The 17,870-nt window shown below is 42.6% G+C and overlaps 2 protein-coding genes and 1 pseudogene across 2 annotated transcripts in view; 1 reads left to right on the plus strand and 2 right to left on the minus strand.

Moving 5' to 3' along the window:
* The window catches only part of LOC146577283 (protein NLRC3-like), a 682,649-nt gene that overhangs the window by 282,905 nt on the left and 381,874 nt on the right, over positions 1-17,870 (minus strand). The window lies entirely within an intron of this gene.
* Positions 1-17,870, plus strand: part of LOC146577293 (protein NLRC3-like) — a gene marked incomplete at its 5' end in the record, with an annotated part of 140,589 nt that overhangs the window by 8,105 nt on the left and 114,614 nt on the right. The window contains 4 exons of the mRNA XM_085267649.1: positions 3,437-3,665; positions 3,784-5,593; positions 6,076-6,249; positions 16,926-17,099. Of these exons, the coding sequence (XP_085123775.1) occupies positions 3,437-3,665; positions 3,784-5,593; positions 6,076-6,249; positions 16,926-17,099 (2,387 nt within the window). The remainder of the gene's footprint in view (positions 1-3,436; positions 3,666-3,783; positions 5,594-6,075; positions 6,250-16,925; positions 17,100-17,870) is intronic.
* Positions 2,120-3,415, minus strand: LOC146577294 (uncharacterized; annotated as a pseudogene).

A 17,870-nucleotide genomic window follows, 5' to 3' on the forward strand; every position in this document is an offset into this window, starting at 1 on the left:
CAGGATAATGACATGTTGTGGAAGAGAGACAGAGATTAATAACAGATATGATTCAATGCAGAGAGGTCTATTAACACATAGTGAGCGAGAAAGGTGACTGGAAAGGAAAAACTCAGTGCATCATGGGAATCCCCGGCAGCCTACATCTATTTCAGCATAACTTAGGGAGGATTCAGGGTCACCTGGTCCAGCCCTAACTATATGCTTTAGCAAAAAGGAAAGTTTGAAGCCTAATCTTAAAAGTAGAGATAGTGTCTGTCTCCCGAATCCAAACGGGAAGCTGGTTCCACAGAAGAGGGGCCTGAAAACTGAAGGCTCTGCCTCCCATTCTACTTTTAAATACTCTAGGAACAACAAGTAGGCCTGCAGAGCGAGAGCGAAGTGCTCTAATAGGGTGATATGGTACTACAAGGTCATTAAGATATGATGGGGCCTGATTATTTAAGACCTTGTATGTGAGGAGCAAGATTTTGAATTCAATTCTGGATTTAACAGGAAGCCAATGAAGGGAAGCCAAAACAGGAGAAATATGTTCTCTCTTTCTAGTCCCTGTCAGTACTCTTGCTGCAGCATTTTGGATTATCTGAAGGCTTTTCAGGGAGTTTTTAGGAAATCCTTATAATTATCAATTATATAAGAAATGATAAAAATTTTATTTCTGAAGAAGTTCATGAAGTCATTACTAGTTAACGTTAAAGGGATGGTTGGTTCAATAGAGCTCTGACTTTTTGTCAGCCTGGCTACAGTGCTGAAGAGAAACCTGGGGTTGTTCTTATTTTCTTCAATCAGTGACGAATAGTAAGATGTTCTGGCTTTGTGGAGGGCTTTCTTATAAAGCAGCAAACTATTTCTTCAGGCTAAACGATGATCTTCTAGATTTGTTACACGTCGTTTCCTCTCCAGATTACGAGTCATCTGCTTTAGGGTACGTGTTTGAAAATTATACCATGGAGTCATTTACTTCTAATTTGAGGCCTTAATTTTCAAAGGAGCTACAGTATCCAGAGTCGTAGGTAGTGAGGTAAAACTATTAACAAGATAATTGACCTCTGTTGGAGTAGCGTTCAGATAGCTGCTCTGCACTGTGTTGGTACAGGGCATTGAATCTGATAACAGTGGGTGGATTATATTCTTAAACTTAGTTACAGTGCTTTCAGAAAGACATCTACTTTGATAAAGTCTACTCTTCACCGCTGTGTAATCAATTATTGTAAATGTAAATGTTATCAAGAAATGATCAGACAGGAGACGGTTTTTCAGGAAACACTGTTAAATGTTCAGTTTCTATGCCATATGTTAAAACAAGATCTAGAGTGTGATTAAAGTGGTGGGTGGGTTATTTTACATTTTGAGAGAAACCAATTGAGTCTAATAACAGATTAAATGCCATGTTGAGGCTGTCATTTTTAGCATCTACATCGATGTTAAAATCACCCACAATAATTATTTTATCTGAGCTGACCACTAAATCAGATAAAAAGTCTGAGAAATCAGACAGAAACTCTGTGTAAGGCCCAGGTGGACGATAGATGATAACAAGTAAGACTGGTTTCTGAGTTTTACAGCTGGGGTGGACAAGGCTAAGCATCAAGCTTTCAAATGAATTGAAAGTCTGTCTTAGTCTTTGGTTGATTAATAGGCTGGTGTGAAAAATTGCTGCCACACCTCCCCCTCGGCCTGTGCTTCGAGGTTTCTGGTAGTTAGAATGACTCGGGGGTGTTGATTCATTTAAACTAACATAATCATCCGGCTGCAACCAGGTTTCTGTAAGGCAGAGTAAATCGATTTGTTGATCAATTATTAAGTCATGTACTAACAGAGACTTGGGGGAGAGAGACCTAATATTTAATAATCCACATTTCACTGTTTTACTCTTTGGTTCAGATGTGGATACTGTATTGTTCTTTCTTTGTGAATTTTTATTCTTAAGTTGTTTATTGCTGGTTTTTAGTTTGTTTTTTGTCTATTTGGGAGCTGACATAGTCTCTATGGAGATGGGTTTTTGGGTGTTAGCAGGAAGAGAGAAGCTGCAGAGAGGCATGTAAGACTGCAACTCTGCTTCCTGGTCCCAACTCTGGATAGCCATATTTTGGGGGGTTTAATAAATTTGTCCATATTTCTAGAAATGAGAGCTGCTCCATCCAAAGTGGGACGGATGCCGTCTCTCCTAACAAGACCAGGTTTCCTCCAGAAGGTTTGCCAATTATCTATGAAGCCAACATCGTTTCTGGGACACCACTCAGACAGCCAGCAATTTAAGGAGAACATGCGGCTAAACATGTCACTCCTGGTCTGATTGGGGAGGGGACCAGAGAAAACTACACAGTCCGACATTGTTTTGGCAAAGTTACACACCTAGTATGACCTCCGATTGGCGTAACCAGGTGTCATTACTGCCGACGTGAATTACGATTTTACTAAATTTACGTTTACCCTTAGCCAGCAGTTTTAAATTTCCCTCAATGTCGCCTACTCTGGCCCCTGGAAGACAATTGACTATGGTTGCCGTTGTCTCTAGCTTCACATGTCTGAGAACAGAATCACCAATTGCTAGAGTTTGACCCCCGGCGGCTGTGTCGCCGAGTGGGGAAAAACGGTTAGACACATGAACAGGTTGGTGGTGTACCTGGGCCTTCTGTTTAAGACTATGCTTCCTCCTCACCGTCACCCAGCTGCCCTCTTTCCCCAGCTGCTTGGGGTCTGCCGGGGAACAGCTAGCGGGGCCTACGCTATCTTGGGCTGCACCAGCTACAGGGGCCTGGCTAGCTACGGGTGAATGAAGGTTGCGAAGCCGAGTCTCTAATTCAGTAAACCTGGCCTCCAGAGCGGCAAATATGCTACATTTGTTACAAGTATCATTACTACTAAAGGAGGCCGTAGAGTAGCTAAACACCTGGCACAAAGAGCAAGAAAGTGCAGGAGGGACAGGAGAAGTAGCAATGGTGCTAGCGCTAGCGAGTCGGCTATGAGCTAAGCTAAGCTAGTGTCTGCTAACACTAGAGACACAGTGAGTGAATACTCTGGCTATAAATTAGGTAGTGAGTACACAGATAGTGTGCTTAGGATGAAGCATGTGAAGATTATACTATAAAAAAAGAATGTATTTAAAAGTTGTTAATTAAATTGCTAAGCAAATAAGCTACACAAAAACACCACTGTGTTTGAGCAGGAACAGGTAGTGATACTCTACCATAGAGAGAGCGAACACCAAGTGACAGCGCCACCAAGAGTCAGTCAGTCAGAGTCAGAAATGTTGAAAATATTCTGAAAAAAATGTGGATTTTACCTTGTCCAACTTCTTTTAGACACCCAGGGATTGAATTTAATTAAAGGATTGTCTTTATTGTGTGTATTTAAATTGATTCCCAGAAACATACCTCGTCCTATGTCCTATATGAAGATGCTTTTCCGTCATTCACAAAATATTGTGTTGCAGATACTGGAGGACAGAATCATCACTTTTGTGAAGAACGAGCTGAAGAAGATCCAGACAGATCTGAGTCCAGATGACCTACAATGTTTTAATTGTCAATGTGAGGATGAGGATATATTACGGGGTGAGGATGAAGAACAGAGTAAGAACACCAGAGAAGCATTTGTGAAGATTATAGTGGACTTCTTGAAGAGATTGAAGCAGGATAAGTTCGCTGAGCGTTTGTTGAGAAGTGAGAATTATTCTCTAAATATTTACGCTGCTAAAACAATGTCTCAAATACATGCATAATATGTGCACTTCATAAATCCTTTATTTGTGTGTGTGTGTGTGTATACTGCGTGACTCAGGAACTTATATTACAAACTTCCAGTGGTGTCAGCATGAATTTAAATCTGCTCTGAAGAAGAAGTTCCAGTGTGTGTTTGAGGGCATCGCTAAAGCAGGAAACCCAACCCTCCTGAATCAGATCTACACAGAGCTCTACATCACAGAGGGAGGGACTGCAGAGGTCAATGATGAACATGAGGTCAGACAGATTGAAACAGCATCCAGGAAACCAGACAGACCAGAAACAACCATCAGACAAGAAGACATCTTTAAAGCCTCACCTGGAAGAGATGAACCAATCAGAACAGTGCTGACAAAGGGAGTGGCTGGCATTGGGAAAACAGTCTTAACACAGAAATACAGCCTGGACTGGGCTGAAGACAAAGCCAACCAGGACATCCAGTTCATATTTCCATTCACTTTCAGAGAGCTGAATGTGCTGAAAGAGGAAAAGTTCAGCTTGGTGGGACTTGTTCATCACTTCTTTACTGAAACCAAAGAAGCAGGAATCTGCAGCTTTGAAGACTTCCAGGTTGTGTTCATCTTTGATGGTCTGGATGAGTGTCGACTTCCTCTGGACTTCCACAAAACTACAATCCTAACTGACCCTAGAAAGTCCACCTCAGTGGATGTGCTGCTGATAAACCTCATCAGGGGGAAACTGCTTCCCTCTGCTCGCCTCTGGATAACCACACGACCTGCAGCAGCCAATCAGATCCCTCCTAACTGTGTCGGCATGGTGACAGAGGTCAGAGGGTTCACTGACCCACAGAAGGAGGAGTACTTCAGGAAGAGATTCAGAGATGAGGAGCAGGCCAGCAGGATCATCTCCCACATCAAGACATCACGAAGCCTCCACATCATGTGCCACATCCCAGTCTTCTGCTGGATCACTGCTACAGTTCTGGACGATGTGCTGGAAACCAGAGAGGGAGGACAGCTGCCCAAGACCCTGACTGAGATGTACATCCACTTCCTGGTGGTTCAGGCCAAAGTGAAGAAGGTCAAGTATGATGGAGGAGCTGAGACAGATCCACACTGGAGTCCAGAGAGCAGGAAGATGATGGAGTCTCTGGGAAAACTGGCTTTTGATCAGCTGCAGAAAGGAAACCTGATCTTCTATGAATCAGACCTGACAGAGTGTGGCATCGATATCAGAGCAGCCTCAGTGTACTCAGGAGTGTTCACACAGATCTTTAAAGAGGAGAGAGGACTGTACCAGGACAAGGTGTTCTGCTTCATCCATCTGAGTGTTCAGGAGTTTCTGGCTGCTCTTCATGTCCATCTGACCTTCAGCAACTCTGGACTCAATCTGCTTGAAGAACAAGTAATTACATCCCAGATGTCTGAAAGAAGACAAGAATCTGCAGGGAGATGCTTCTACCAGAGTGCTGTGAACAAGGCCTTACAGAGTCCAAATGGACACCTGGACTTGTTCCTCCGCTTCCTCCTGGGTCTTTCACTGCAGACCAATCAGACTCTCCTACAAGGTCTGCTGACACAGACAGGAAGTAGCTCACAGACCAATCAGGAAACAGTCCAGTATATCAAGGAGAAGCTCAGTAAGAATCTGTCTGCAGAGAAAAGCATCAATCTGTTCCACTGTCTGAATGAACTGAATGATCGTTCTCTAGTGGAGGAGATCCAACAGTCCCTGAGATCAGGAAGTCTGGCCACAGATAAACTGTCTCCTGCTCAGTGGTCAGCTCTGGTCTTCATCTTACTGTCATCAGAAAAAGATATGGATGTGTTTGACCTGAAGAAATACTCTGCTTCAGAGGAGGCTCTTCTGAGGCTGCTGCCAGTGGTCAAAGCCTCCAACAAAGCTCTGTATGTATGCATCTATGCACACTTTTATTGTTGCAATATTTATGTAAGTCGTAGCATTTCTAAAACATTTGTGTCTGTAAGCCTTATCAAAGTGGACCCAGAGTTTTTCTTTAACCCTTTAAAACTAATCAAAATAAAAATAAAATAATACAAATCCCTGGATCTGGCTAAAGCAGATTGTTTCCAACAGAGGATAAATTATGGCTGCATCAGGGTTTAGTATGTGATAATAAAGATTTATTTTGAACTGTATCTGTCAACAACAATCACAGATATTGTATGTTGGAAAGTATGAATGCCTGCGTCAGTGGATATTGAGGTATAATGTGTAAAAGTACCAGCTCCCCACTTCTTTAACAGATACAGAGATGCTTGAACTGCAAGCATTGCATTCTTATTTATAAAGTGGACATGGAATAATTTTTTTATGGCCAGTTTAAAATAAGTAATTTAATTTGATCACAAATATAATTGATTTTCAGACTGTCTGGCTGTAACCTCTCAGAGAGAAGCTGTGAATCCCTGCACTCAGTTCTCATCTTTAAATCTTTTAGTCTGGGAGAGCTAGACCTGAGTAACAATGACCTGGAAGACTCAGGAGTAAAGTTTTTGTCTGCTGGATTAAAGAGTCCAAACTGTTCACTACAAACTCTCAGGTGAAGATTTTTTGTTTCATTACTTTATTTTTATTATCTCAATTATACTGTTGATAAAATCAGATGTGAATGTGAGTGCAAATGGTTGTTTGTGTCTATGTGTTAGCCCTGTGACAGACTGGCAATGTGTCCAGGGTGTATCCCGCAACTCTGAAAAGGATAAGTGGAAAAGAATGGACCTTATTATTTAATGGAAAGACCATGTCCAAAAGAGAATTCCAATCCAACTTTATTTATAAAGCAATTTAGAATACCCACCATAGAACTAAAGTGCTGTACAGTAAAGAATTTAAGAACAATAGAATAAAAAAAATAAAACGCATAATGCATAAAAATTAAAACAGTGCTATATTAAAAAAATAAGAAAACATCATAGAAACAACTAAAACAACAAAAATAATAAATAAAAATAAATCTAACATCTCATGAGGTGTCAAAGGCCAAGGTGAAGAGATGGGTTTTCAGAATGATTTAAAAACAGGCAAGGAAGAGGCCTGTCTAACCTCTAAAGGCAGATTGTTCCACAGTTTTGTAGCTGCAAAAGCTTTTATGTTGTTATTGCAGAGACCCACAAAAGGGGGAATAAACCGCACCTGAGCTCTACCCATCTCAAGTCTAGAGAGTTTTACTCATACAGCACCAGAGATAGACACTGAGAGGGGTTACAGCAGCTAATGCTAGGTAGGTTGCCATTATTAGCTAATGCTAATTTGATGTGAATTAGTGTAGCAGATGTGAAATGGTCGACTGCGTTGTGACGACAAACACGGACTGGCTGGAAACTGGGTTTATTTCTATAAGACAAAGTGTAGCAGCGAAATCAGTGTCACACAGCGGCAGCAGGCTTCTCCTCACCCCAGTGTGGAGTCCGTACAGCTCTGCTTACATCATATAAAAGAAAATACAATCTATCAAAATAACAATTCTCCCAACCGCCACTTTAAAATCAAATATTACAGTGGGGTAAAACAGAGACAATTATGAAATCACTAACAATAGCTTATAACATTCAAATCTCCACTAAAATGGATCAATTGCACAATACATATTCAAACAACTTTTTAACTCTTCCCAACATGGCTGAAAATATTATTCAGAGCGCAACCTCGGGACATGAACTCATTATACACATAAAACACAAACTACACATTTACACATACCTATAAGACAAAGTGTAGCAGCGAAATCAGTGTCACACAGTGGCAGCAGGCTTCTCCTCACCCCTGTTTAATACAAGTAAGTTCCACATGAACGGATGATATAACAGATAAAGGGCAGTTCCAATTATCATTTTTCTCACTCAAAGCGATTGAAAACACTTTGAGAGCTTTTAACCATAGGAGCCAATACTTAACAAAGACAAATACACCAAATTTAGATGGATAATTTAGTACAGGGAGAAGAGCTACAGAAAGCGTGCCTCACCAGTGTGGAGTCCGTACAGCTCTGGCTAGGAAACCCCACACCCGCAACATGGCCGCAGGTGGCGTTACACTGATTAATGTCCCACTTCAACAATGACACACGGAACCTTAGTTCCACAAAAATTAAGTTCACACAATAAAAAAATATAACCTATGTACAATACAGTTTTGAGAATGTTCACAATTCGTACATTAGATCTCAGTTACATTAGCATTATGCGCCAATGCTAACACTGTTTTCTCTTGCGTTATAACAATGTCCAATCCAATCCAATTTTATTTATAAAGCACTTTAAATTACCCAGCACAGGAACAAAGTGCTGTACAGAAAATAAGTTCAAAGCAATAGAATAACAGAAAACAGCAAAAATAAATAAATAAAACACATAAAACATAAAATTAAAATGGCCCTATATTAAAAGAAAAACAAAAACAAGATAAAACAGCATCAAATCACCTAAAAACCAACATCTCACATGGTGTCAAAGGCCAGGGTAAAGAGGTGGGTTTTCAAGAGTGACTTAAAAACAGGTAAAGAAGTGGCCTGTCTAATCTCTAAAGGGAGATTGTTCCACAGTTTGGGAGCTGCTAGAGCAAAAGCACGTTCTCCTCTAAGTTTACGCCCAGTCCTGTACATTCCGGAACAGCTGATCAGCTAACCTGAGTGGGTGGGTGTATAAGGCTGTAGCAGCTCAGAGAAATAAGATAGGGCTAGGCCACACCTTCCCAAAGTGTGGGGCCCGCCCCCTAGGGGGAGCAGAGTCATTGCAGGGGGCGCGGTATGAAAAGGAAAAAACAAAACAAAAAAAACAATGCTTGGACACTGCTAGCACGGGGCGCCTCCACAAACGCAAATCAGGAGATGAAGCATCCCTGAATATGTTTCCAAACCAACTTCATTCTAAGCCAAAGACTAGAAAATATGGTGAAGAAAATCTTCCCTTTGGTTTCACCTGCACAAGTGCTGAGGTAGGTCTCCTCTGCAGAATTGGTTTTCCCTTTGTCAGGAGCACGCGCTGGGTTCTTCAAATCATGGACAAACAGGATCCCACATTCTTGATATTTAGATCACAAACACTTGTTGTAATGACTAACTACTCCTGACAATTTGGAGATGTTAGCTCTTTATACAGTAAAGTTACAGTAGGATACAAATAACAGGCTGATCCTGCCACAATTTGTTCCCCCAGTTCAAATCCCGGACAAACAGCATCCAGCAGTTGTTTATGTTTTTGAACCCATTTTGCAGAGGGATTGAAAAATGTATTGATAGCAATGTTGAATATTATTACACAGGAAAAAAAACAACTACATGTAAAATAATTACACCGTGATGCCTCTGCCTTTGTAAATGGAGGGACAGTAACTGCGTGTGTGTATGTAAGTGTGTAAAACCTGCAGCCAGTCAGATTAACAGTATTTTGTCTCTATCTGCCATTCTGCAATTCATCTCATGTAAACAACGTGGCGCACAGCGTGATGTGAAAAAAGGCACATACCTTTGCCGTTGCATGACGAACTCTGTATTCCTTGTCCACACTAAACGCAAAAAAGGAGTTTTGAAAAATCTCCATTCTCGGTGATTTGAAATGCTGTTTACGTGGACGAAACAGCTGCGTTTTCAAAAATACCCGTGTAGGTGTGGACGTAGCGTAAAAGAGTTAGTAGTTTATTTTCTGACTACCTGTCATTTATTGCACTTGTATTTGCTTAATTGTTTACTAAATTTTTGAGGTGTGAAATAAACCGCAATGGAGCAAAATGTGGGTGGGTGTGGTTGGAGGATGTGTTCGTGCGTGCGTGTGTGTGTGTGCGCGCGCGAGGGGGAGGGGGGGGGGCGTGAACATCTTTCTTGTAAAACAAAGGGGGGCCCTGCAAAAAAAAAGTTTGGGAACCACTGGGCTAGGCCATGGAGGGCGTTAAAAGCAAATAAACAAAATTTTTAAAATAAATCCTAAAAGGAATGGGCAGCCAGTGAAGTGAAGCTAAAATAGTGGAAATGGGCTCAAACATTTTCGAGTGCCAGTTAAAAGACGAACTGCAGCATTTTGCACCCTCTGTAGATGAGTAACTTGTGAAGCACTGATGCCTATAGAAAGTGGATTACAGTAATCCAGCTGACTGCTAACAATGGTGTGGATAACTGTCTCAGAGTGCTGCCCTTGAAAGAATTAGCCTTACGTTATCTAACTGCTTCAGCTGAAAGAAGCTTTATTGCTGTTCTGTGTTCATTTTGATCCCCAGGTTTGTGACAGTTGGCTTATTATATTGGGCTAAGGTATCTAAATACACACTGGGGGTCTCAGTGGGGCTGCCAAAAACCATCACCTCAGTCTTTTTGTCATTGAGTTATAAAAGGTTAAGATACATCCAAGCCCTGTTGGACACCACACAAGACAGGAACAGAGACTGACACAAAAAGTTTGGTCTGCCAAGTCCAGTGCTGTGCCCCTAATGCCCACATAATGCTCTAAACGAGAGAATAAAATCGTATGATCTACTGTATCAAACGCAGCTATCAAATCTAAAAGCACAAGAAGTCCCCAGCGTCAGTAGCTAAAAATATGTAATTAAAAACTTTCAAAAGGGCTGATTCAGTGCTATCACAGTGTTTAAAACCAGATTTGAAAACCTCTAAAATAATTTTGCCTTTTCCAGGAAGGTCATTTATTCATGTTAACCCTTACACCCTGGAGAAATTTATGGTTTCAGGCTGAATACATGATAAGAATTTAAAACATCTCCTCATCCATCCCTCTTGACTTCCTTAAATTAAGAAAAAAGAATACAAAAATAACTTCGGAAAACAAAATAAACAAAATAAATTAATACGATGGTAGTGGCAATTTTATTTCTATAGCATATTTTGTTACATGTGAACTTGATGTTTTTAACACAGGAAATGAAAACATAACCTGTGTGTTGACAAAAGATTAAGGTATCGAAAAAAAAATCAACAACACCTATCAACTGTACGAATAGATAAAAAAGTTTTGGGTCTGTTCTCATTCAGATACATTCAGTAACACAAACAAATTAATCTGAAAGATAAAATAAAATAAACAAAAGAAGGCAATAAAAAAAAAAAAAAAACATTTTCTATATCTGATCCTGTGGCAGTGAAGTTGAAATAGATAAAGTCCTCTACTGTCTACATAGGTATTAACAATAACCAATGAAAAGCTCTGCAAAGCTCTCTCAAAGAGACTGGAGAAAATAACCCCCCTCTTAATTCATCCTGACCAAACTGGTTTCATAAAAGGTAGGCACTCATCAACAAATACACGTAGATTACTTAATTTGATAGACTACTCATACAGTAAAAACCTAGAAACTACAATATTCTCTTTAGACGCAGAAAAAGCATTTGACAGAGTTAACTGGAAATTTCTATTTGCAACTTTACACAAATTTGGTTTTGGATCCTCTTTCATAAACTGGTTAAAAATATTATATAATTCCCCAACAGCTTGTGTTAGAACAAATGACCAGACATCCTCCAGCTTCTGTCTCTTGAGGGGCACCAGGCAGGGATGCCCACTCTCCCCTTCACTATTTGCAATTTTTATTGAACCACTAGCAGCAGCAATTAGACAGAATTCAGTAATTAAGGGCATAAAATGCAAGAACGTGGAACATAAAATCAGCCTTTATGCAGATGATGTGTTACTCTTTCTCCAAAATTCACAAACCAATATCTCTGGGGTGATTGAATTGATAAACTCTTTTGCAAGAATATCAGATTACTCAATTAACTGGTCAAAATCTACAGTCCTACCGATTAATTGCTCCTTCCATAATTCCTCTTCTACACCACTGCAATCGGGAAATATAAAATATTTAGGTATTAATGTCTCTCCCAAGCTTGCAGATCTAACTACATTAAACCATATCCCACTTTTAAAGAAGGTAGAAGATGATCTGGCTAGATGGAAATGTCTACCCATATCACTCATGGGAAGGGTTGCCGCTATAAAAATGATGGTCTTACCAAAAATAAATTATTTATTCTCAATGATCCCAACTAAACCGCCACAAGATTGGTTCAGATCTCTAGATTCATGTATGTCCAAATTCCTTTGGAAAAATAAACCCCCACGTATAAGCTTAAAAACACTACAAAAGACCAAGGATAAAGGAGGACTAGAACTGCCTTACTTTCAGCACTACTTCTTAGCCAACAGGCTTCAGTTTATCTCAGGATGGCTAAAACACACCCTCTTAGATGAACCTTGGCTAGATGTAGAACAAGCACTCTGCAATAATCTAGAGATCTCAGACCTACCATTTATCAGCTCAAACATCCAACGACATGAATGCTTTAAAAGCATCAACATCAGCTCTTCTCTGACAGCATGGTGGGAGTTTCTAAAATTGACGCCGTCTTCATTAATCCCATGCAAACGTACACCTATCTGGAACAACCCTGACATATTACAAAACAATAATATGATAAACTTTTCAGATTGGAGTGATAAAGGAATCAAATATTTAGAACATATACTAGAAGGAACAGAATTTATTTCATTTGACGGACTAGTTACACAATATGGGATCAACAAGAAAAGATTTTTAGAATATCAACAAATTAAATCCATAGTAAAAAAGAAATTTAAACCGGGTCAAGTTGAACTACAAACACCACCAAGTGTGGTTCAATTTCTTACTCTTAAACCCCCCAAATTACTATCCAAAATATACAGAATGCTTTCTAAAACAGATGAATCAATATCACTTCCTATTGCAAAATGGGAAGCGGATTTATCAGTTAACTTAGACCAAAACTTCTGGTCTCAGATTTGCTTAAAAACCTTTCATCTAATTAGAAATCCCAGTCTTCAATTAATTCAATACAAAATATTACATAGAGTGCACTATACAGGTCATCGGATGTTCAAGATGGGCTTTTCGTCTACCAACAACTGCTCACACTGCCAAACCAATTCACCGGACAATTATATCCACGCTCTTTGGTTCTGTCCACCAGTTCAGAAGTTTTGGCGCGAGATATGTGAAGACTTATCGAAGTGTCTGAAATGTAACATTCCAACTGCCCCCTTAGTGTGTTTGTTGGGCAGCTTAGATAATGTCACTTCAGAAAAGAATATAGCCCATATGGTTTTCACTGCCCTATGCATAGCCAAGAAAACTGTCCTCATGAACTGGAAAAATAAAAATAATCTTAATTCTAACCAATATAGAAATTATCTATTAGATTACATTAGTCTTGATACAGCCTCTGCCACCACATCAGATCAATTGCTCTGGGCTCCTTTGATCAGCTCCATCACCTAGTGGGGGTGGGGGGTCATAGTTTGGTCCCGCCTTCACTGTTGTGATTGGTGTGGGGGTAGGGACAGGCTTAGGGCGTCGGGGGGTTCCCCGGAGGCATTTTCCTTGGGGGGCTCAACCCGGGGTAGCGGTCATGTCCGGTTAGGGGCTCTGTTGGCTCTCAGGTGACTGTTTCCTCGCGGCTGCGTGCAGCGGGGCTAGGGGAGGGTCTGTGCTGACGGACGTGGGTTACTGACCTGGTAGCCTGGCTGCCCCTGGGTGGGTCCGGGATGGGCGTGAGGTTCTGGGGGCGCTCCGTCTCTGGGCTGGGACCCGGACCGGGCCTCGGGGGCTTCGGTCCTGGTTGGTGTGTTGCCGGGGTTGTGGGCGGGTGGGTGCATGGGGGCCCAGCCCTGGAGCAGGGTGCCGCCGGTGCGTCGAGCCACCTGGGGGGCTCTTCAACTGGTGGGGGAGATTGTCACATCTTGCAGGAGCTTTCCTCTCCTCAGGAGCTCCCTCTGCAGGAGGGGGAGATACAGGAGAGGTGGAGGAAGATCTCAGCCTGGGTGTTTATTGTCTTATGTAGTCTGGAAGATGAGTGGATGGTGGGGTGGGTGCAGTTTTCTCTGTGGTGGGGTTGGGTGGACTGTCCCGGGCTCTGTGGGGCCGGGCGGCGCTGCTGCACTGGGCCCGGTCTGGATGGGCCTGGGCCCCCTTTCCCTGGCGGGTCGCGGAGTATGGGGGTGCCTACTGGGGTCAGCGGGGGAGCTGGCCCCAGGGAGGGGTCACTTGCCCCCCCCTTCCTTCCCTCCCCATCTCCAGCTGCCTCCCTCTTCCCGCTCCACCACAACCACCCACACATGCAGGGCCTTGGAGTAGGGGTATGTCACCAGGGTGCAGAGGAGGCTACCCCCCCCCCCCCCCCCCCCCGCCCCTCTGTCCCCTTCTGGCTGCCTCTGCCTCAATTTTATCCCACAACTTAGACATTCACATTACTCACACTCTCATTACACATACATATAGGATCTTGGGGGTGGGCACGATACACGGAGTCCAAAGTACCATCAGGGTGTACACCCCACCCCTGGCATCGTTGCCCACCTCTCAATTTTAAATACACGTAGACATTGAGGGCTAGCAGGAGGGACCATGCGCTTACCTGCTGCTCTCTGGCAGGTAGCTCCAAGCCCTCCTGGGTTTTAAATGCACCTTAGAACACACATGCATCAACATTACAATGAGCGGGTGGAGGGAGGTTTGGAGTCTTCTCTCACCCCCATTCTCTGCGACCTGCTGGAGCAGGGGGGCTAGGACTAGGAGGAGGAGTTGGCCGTCCGACTGCGGTCTGGAGTGTGGAGCCTTCCTGCTGCTGCGGAGTCGGGGCGGTCTGCCTCCCCCCACCGCAGGGAAAAGGGAAACACCACCTGGGTCTGGGTGCAGTTCCCCCCTCCAGGGGCGGGGGCACCTAGACCCGGTTTGTAGAGTACGCTTGGGGAGTGTGATCGTGTGTACAACGTCTCTTTATGTCTGTCTCCACGTTGGTTGAGTGTGGAGTAAGTGCATATGAGAGCATGAGGGTGGGAATGGATGTTTGTGTCTGTGTGTGCCTGTATGTTTGTGTCTATATGTCAGGTTGGGTGTCAGGCGCCACCTCTCTGGGGACATCTCAGGCCCTCCAAGGTTTGGAGGCCTATCTCCCCCTACCACCACTTCCCCTGCCAGTGGCGGACCCCCTCAGACATCGGTGCGTTGGTGGTTCTTTGTGTCCGGGGATGGGCGTCCGGGTACACACCGGCTCACTCCTTGGCCGCCGCTTATCGGGGCCTGGAGCCTGGGGCTCGCTCGGGCCACCTCGGAGGTGGGGTGCCCCCGGCCTCTCGGCCTGGGGCTCGGTCACTCAGGCGCAGCTGGCTGCCGGCGGAGCTCACGGGCGCGTCACTGCAACTCCCCCTGGCTTCTGCTCCGCGGCTGCTGAGTGAGCCCTCATCTGGGACTCTCCTCAGCTCTTTCCGGGACAGTGGCGCAGCTGCCCCTCTGTTGGTCTTCCTTGGTCTCTTGTGTTCTGGGGGCCTCTGGATGTCTGGAGTTTTGATCTCCTCCACACCTGCTTCACGCCCTGGAGGACGGGGCTGTGGCCCCCCCACACCCTCTAGCAGATTATTACATGAAGGAACCTTTTAAAAAAACAAAAAACAAGCGCGTCCATGCTCACAGGTGTACACACGGGTGATCACACCCACAAACTACACCCTTTTTGGCTCCTACCTCAAAGCACACTGTGTTCTGTTGATCTTATGTGCTGCACAATAATGTTTAACATTTAGTATTTAGTGTCATATTCCCATATATCAGTGTGATGTTGTTTATTCTATTACTCTTGTTCTCTTCTGCTTGCTTTCTTTTTTCTTTCTCAGCAGGTGATCCAGGTGATTGATATATGCATTTTTTTTTCTCTGCCCGTTCTGTTGGTTTTTGTCTTTTGCCCTTCTCCCCCGTCCTTCTTCTCAGCTGTTTCTCTTTCCCTCTTTCTTTCTCCCCTTCTTTCCCCCAGTCAAGTCTGTCCCGTATTCAGTAAGTGAAAATAAAATAAACAATAAAAGGTGAATCAAATGGACCATTACGGCAAGGCTGGGATGGTCAATTTGGTAAAGTAAATCCGTTGGGCATCTTTCTTTGCCTTTAGACAACAATTCTGATGGCAAAAGAGCCAAACGGGACAGGCCAAAAAAAAAAAAAAAACAAAAAAAAAACCAATAACCAATGACTCCTGTGTCAGTTTATGCAGGAATCCAAGCATATATATTCGATACTCCTTTCACCCTGATTCAGAAAAAAAAAAAGCAGTTAAGAAAATGGATCAGTCAATAAAGAAAAAAGTTACAGCTTTCCCACAGATGTTTCATTATGGTACAGAATCTTTAATAACATGTGTGCTGTAACCTTTGGCTCTCACTGTGTTATTGTATCACTTCCTGTTACAACACAAAGTGGTGATTTGTGTAGCTTAAACCTTTCAGCTCTATTAATTTTAAACTTTGACATAGAAACTTATTTTATACTGTAATCTACATGTGCTTTACAGAAAAAACTTTCTCTTAAATCACCAGCAAATAAAATTCTCAGTATGTCCCCAGCAGTATGGTCTGTGGTTCTCCAACTGTGTCAACATCAGCTTCCTGTTCAGTGTCAAATATTTTTTTGTTCATCTACCTCTTTCAACACTAAAGGTACTTCACTGTACTGAAAAAGTAGGAAGTGTAGCCTAAAACGGAAACTTCTGATAAACAACCAATTCAATTTTCCCTGTTCTGTGACACACCTACCAAGTAGAAAAATAAATAAAACCTTTGGTTATTGGTTACTATATCTGTTCTCAGAAATGTGCATGAAGAAATTCCAGTGATTCTGCACGTTTTGATTTGGCAATAATTTGCAACATATGACTTTCTTGATGAAAAACCTCTCTATATATCCAGGCTTGGGACCGGCACTACATTACAGCAGAGTTATGGCTGTTTCCTTTCATCTGACCAATAGTGCTTTCTCTTGGAGTGATGTTGAAAAATGGTTTAAGCATTTGTTATTTTCTAATTGCTCCCACAGAAGTCTTCAATTTACCATTTCAATTGCTCCAAAATACTACAGAAACAGAGGCATTGAAAAAGAGATGTACTTCTCCCATAACAGCTTCTATTAAGTGGCTTCCTTTTAAATTCAGAGTTTAATTAAAATCCTTTTCTCACAAAGTCCCGAATGATAAAGCCACAAAGAAAGCGTAATCACTTGATCACTTTCAGAGTGCAGGCTTACTTGTGGTTCTTTGTGTTTCTAAAAGGAGATTTAGATAATTAAATTTCAAACAATAGTGTTATGTACAAATGGATCGATTGCCCTGTATTTGGAAATAATAAGAAGAAACAAAACAGTCTTTACGTGCAATATTCGCAGCTGGATTGTTTATTTGTTTGTTTTTGTCTGCAGTCTGTCAGGCTGTCTGATCACAGAGGAAGGCTGTACTTCTCTGGCCTCAGCTCTGAGCTCCAACCCCTCCCATCTGAGAGAGCTGGACCTGAGTTACAATCATCCAGGTGACTCAGGAATGAAGCTGCTGTCGGCTGGACTGAAGGATCCAGGCTGGAAGCTGGACACTCTCAGGTATGAAGAATGTCTGATAGAGGAGGAAGAGCTGGAAACATTTCCTGTGTCCTTCACTCACCTCCTGTTTGTTTCCTGCAGATGAGACATGAACAATCACACATGGGAAACTTCTATCTATTTCACCAAGTGTTTCTTCTTCTTTCACCCATTTTTCACTCATGTGTGTTTAAACATCTCTCTGCATTTAATCAGAAGGTATTACCAACCTCTGGCTCTCTTCCACTGTGAGTCTTTTGATCTGTCTTCCTCCCCTCACCCCACATGGTTTTGGCCGCCCCTTTCTTGTATCTGCCAGATGTTTCTTCCTGTTAAAAAAAAAGTTTTTTCCTTTGTTTTTATTTTTAATTTCTTTGCCAGTGTCGCCAAAGTCCTTGCTTACAGGTGTTAATACGATTATTTTGGGTCTTTACCTTACACTAGAAAAGGCCTGGAGGATACTGTTGGTGTGATTTGGCACTATATATATATATATATATATATATATATATACAACATAAATGCTACGGCAAGGGGGAGCCAGGATGCCAGGTCAGGGGGGAGATATCATCACCCCCACCTGAGATTTGGTACAAAGCTCCAAGTGCGATAGGAGAAGGATCGTTGAGTGCGAGAGGAACTGAACTGAAAGATAGGATAATGGCCAAGCTTGAAACCTGGATCCCCCGTAGCCGGTTACCAAGATTACATGAAGTACCCTCAGAAGGTCTGTGAGATGATGTTAATGCAGCACTACGGACGATACCTACAGCCACGCTTACTGAGACTAAC

This window comes from Mchenga conophoros, linkage group LG3 (assembly GCF_057382185.1).
Source record: "Mchenga conophoros isolate Kocher_MC1m ecotype Shallow Benthic linkage group LG3, M_conophoros_male_GT1.1, whole genome shotgun sequence".
In the NCBI taxonomy this organism is placed as follows: Eukaryota; Metazoa; Chordata; class Actinopteri; order Cichliformes; family Cichlidae; genus Mchenga; species Mchenga conophoros.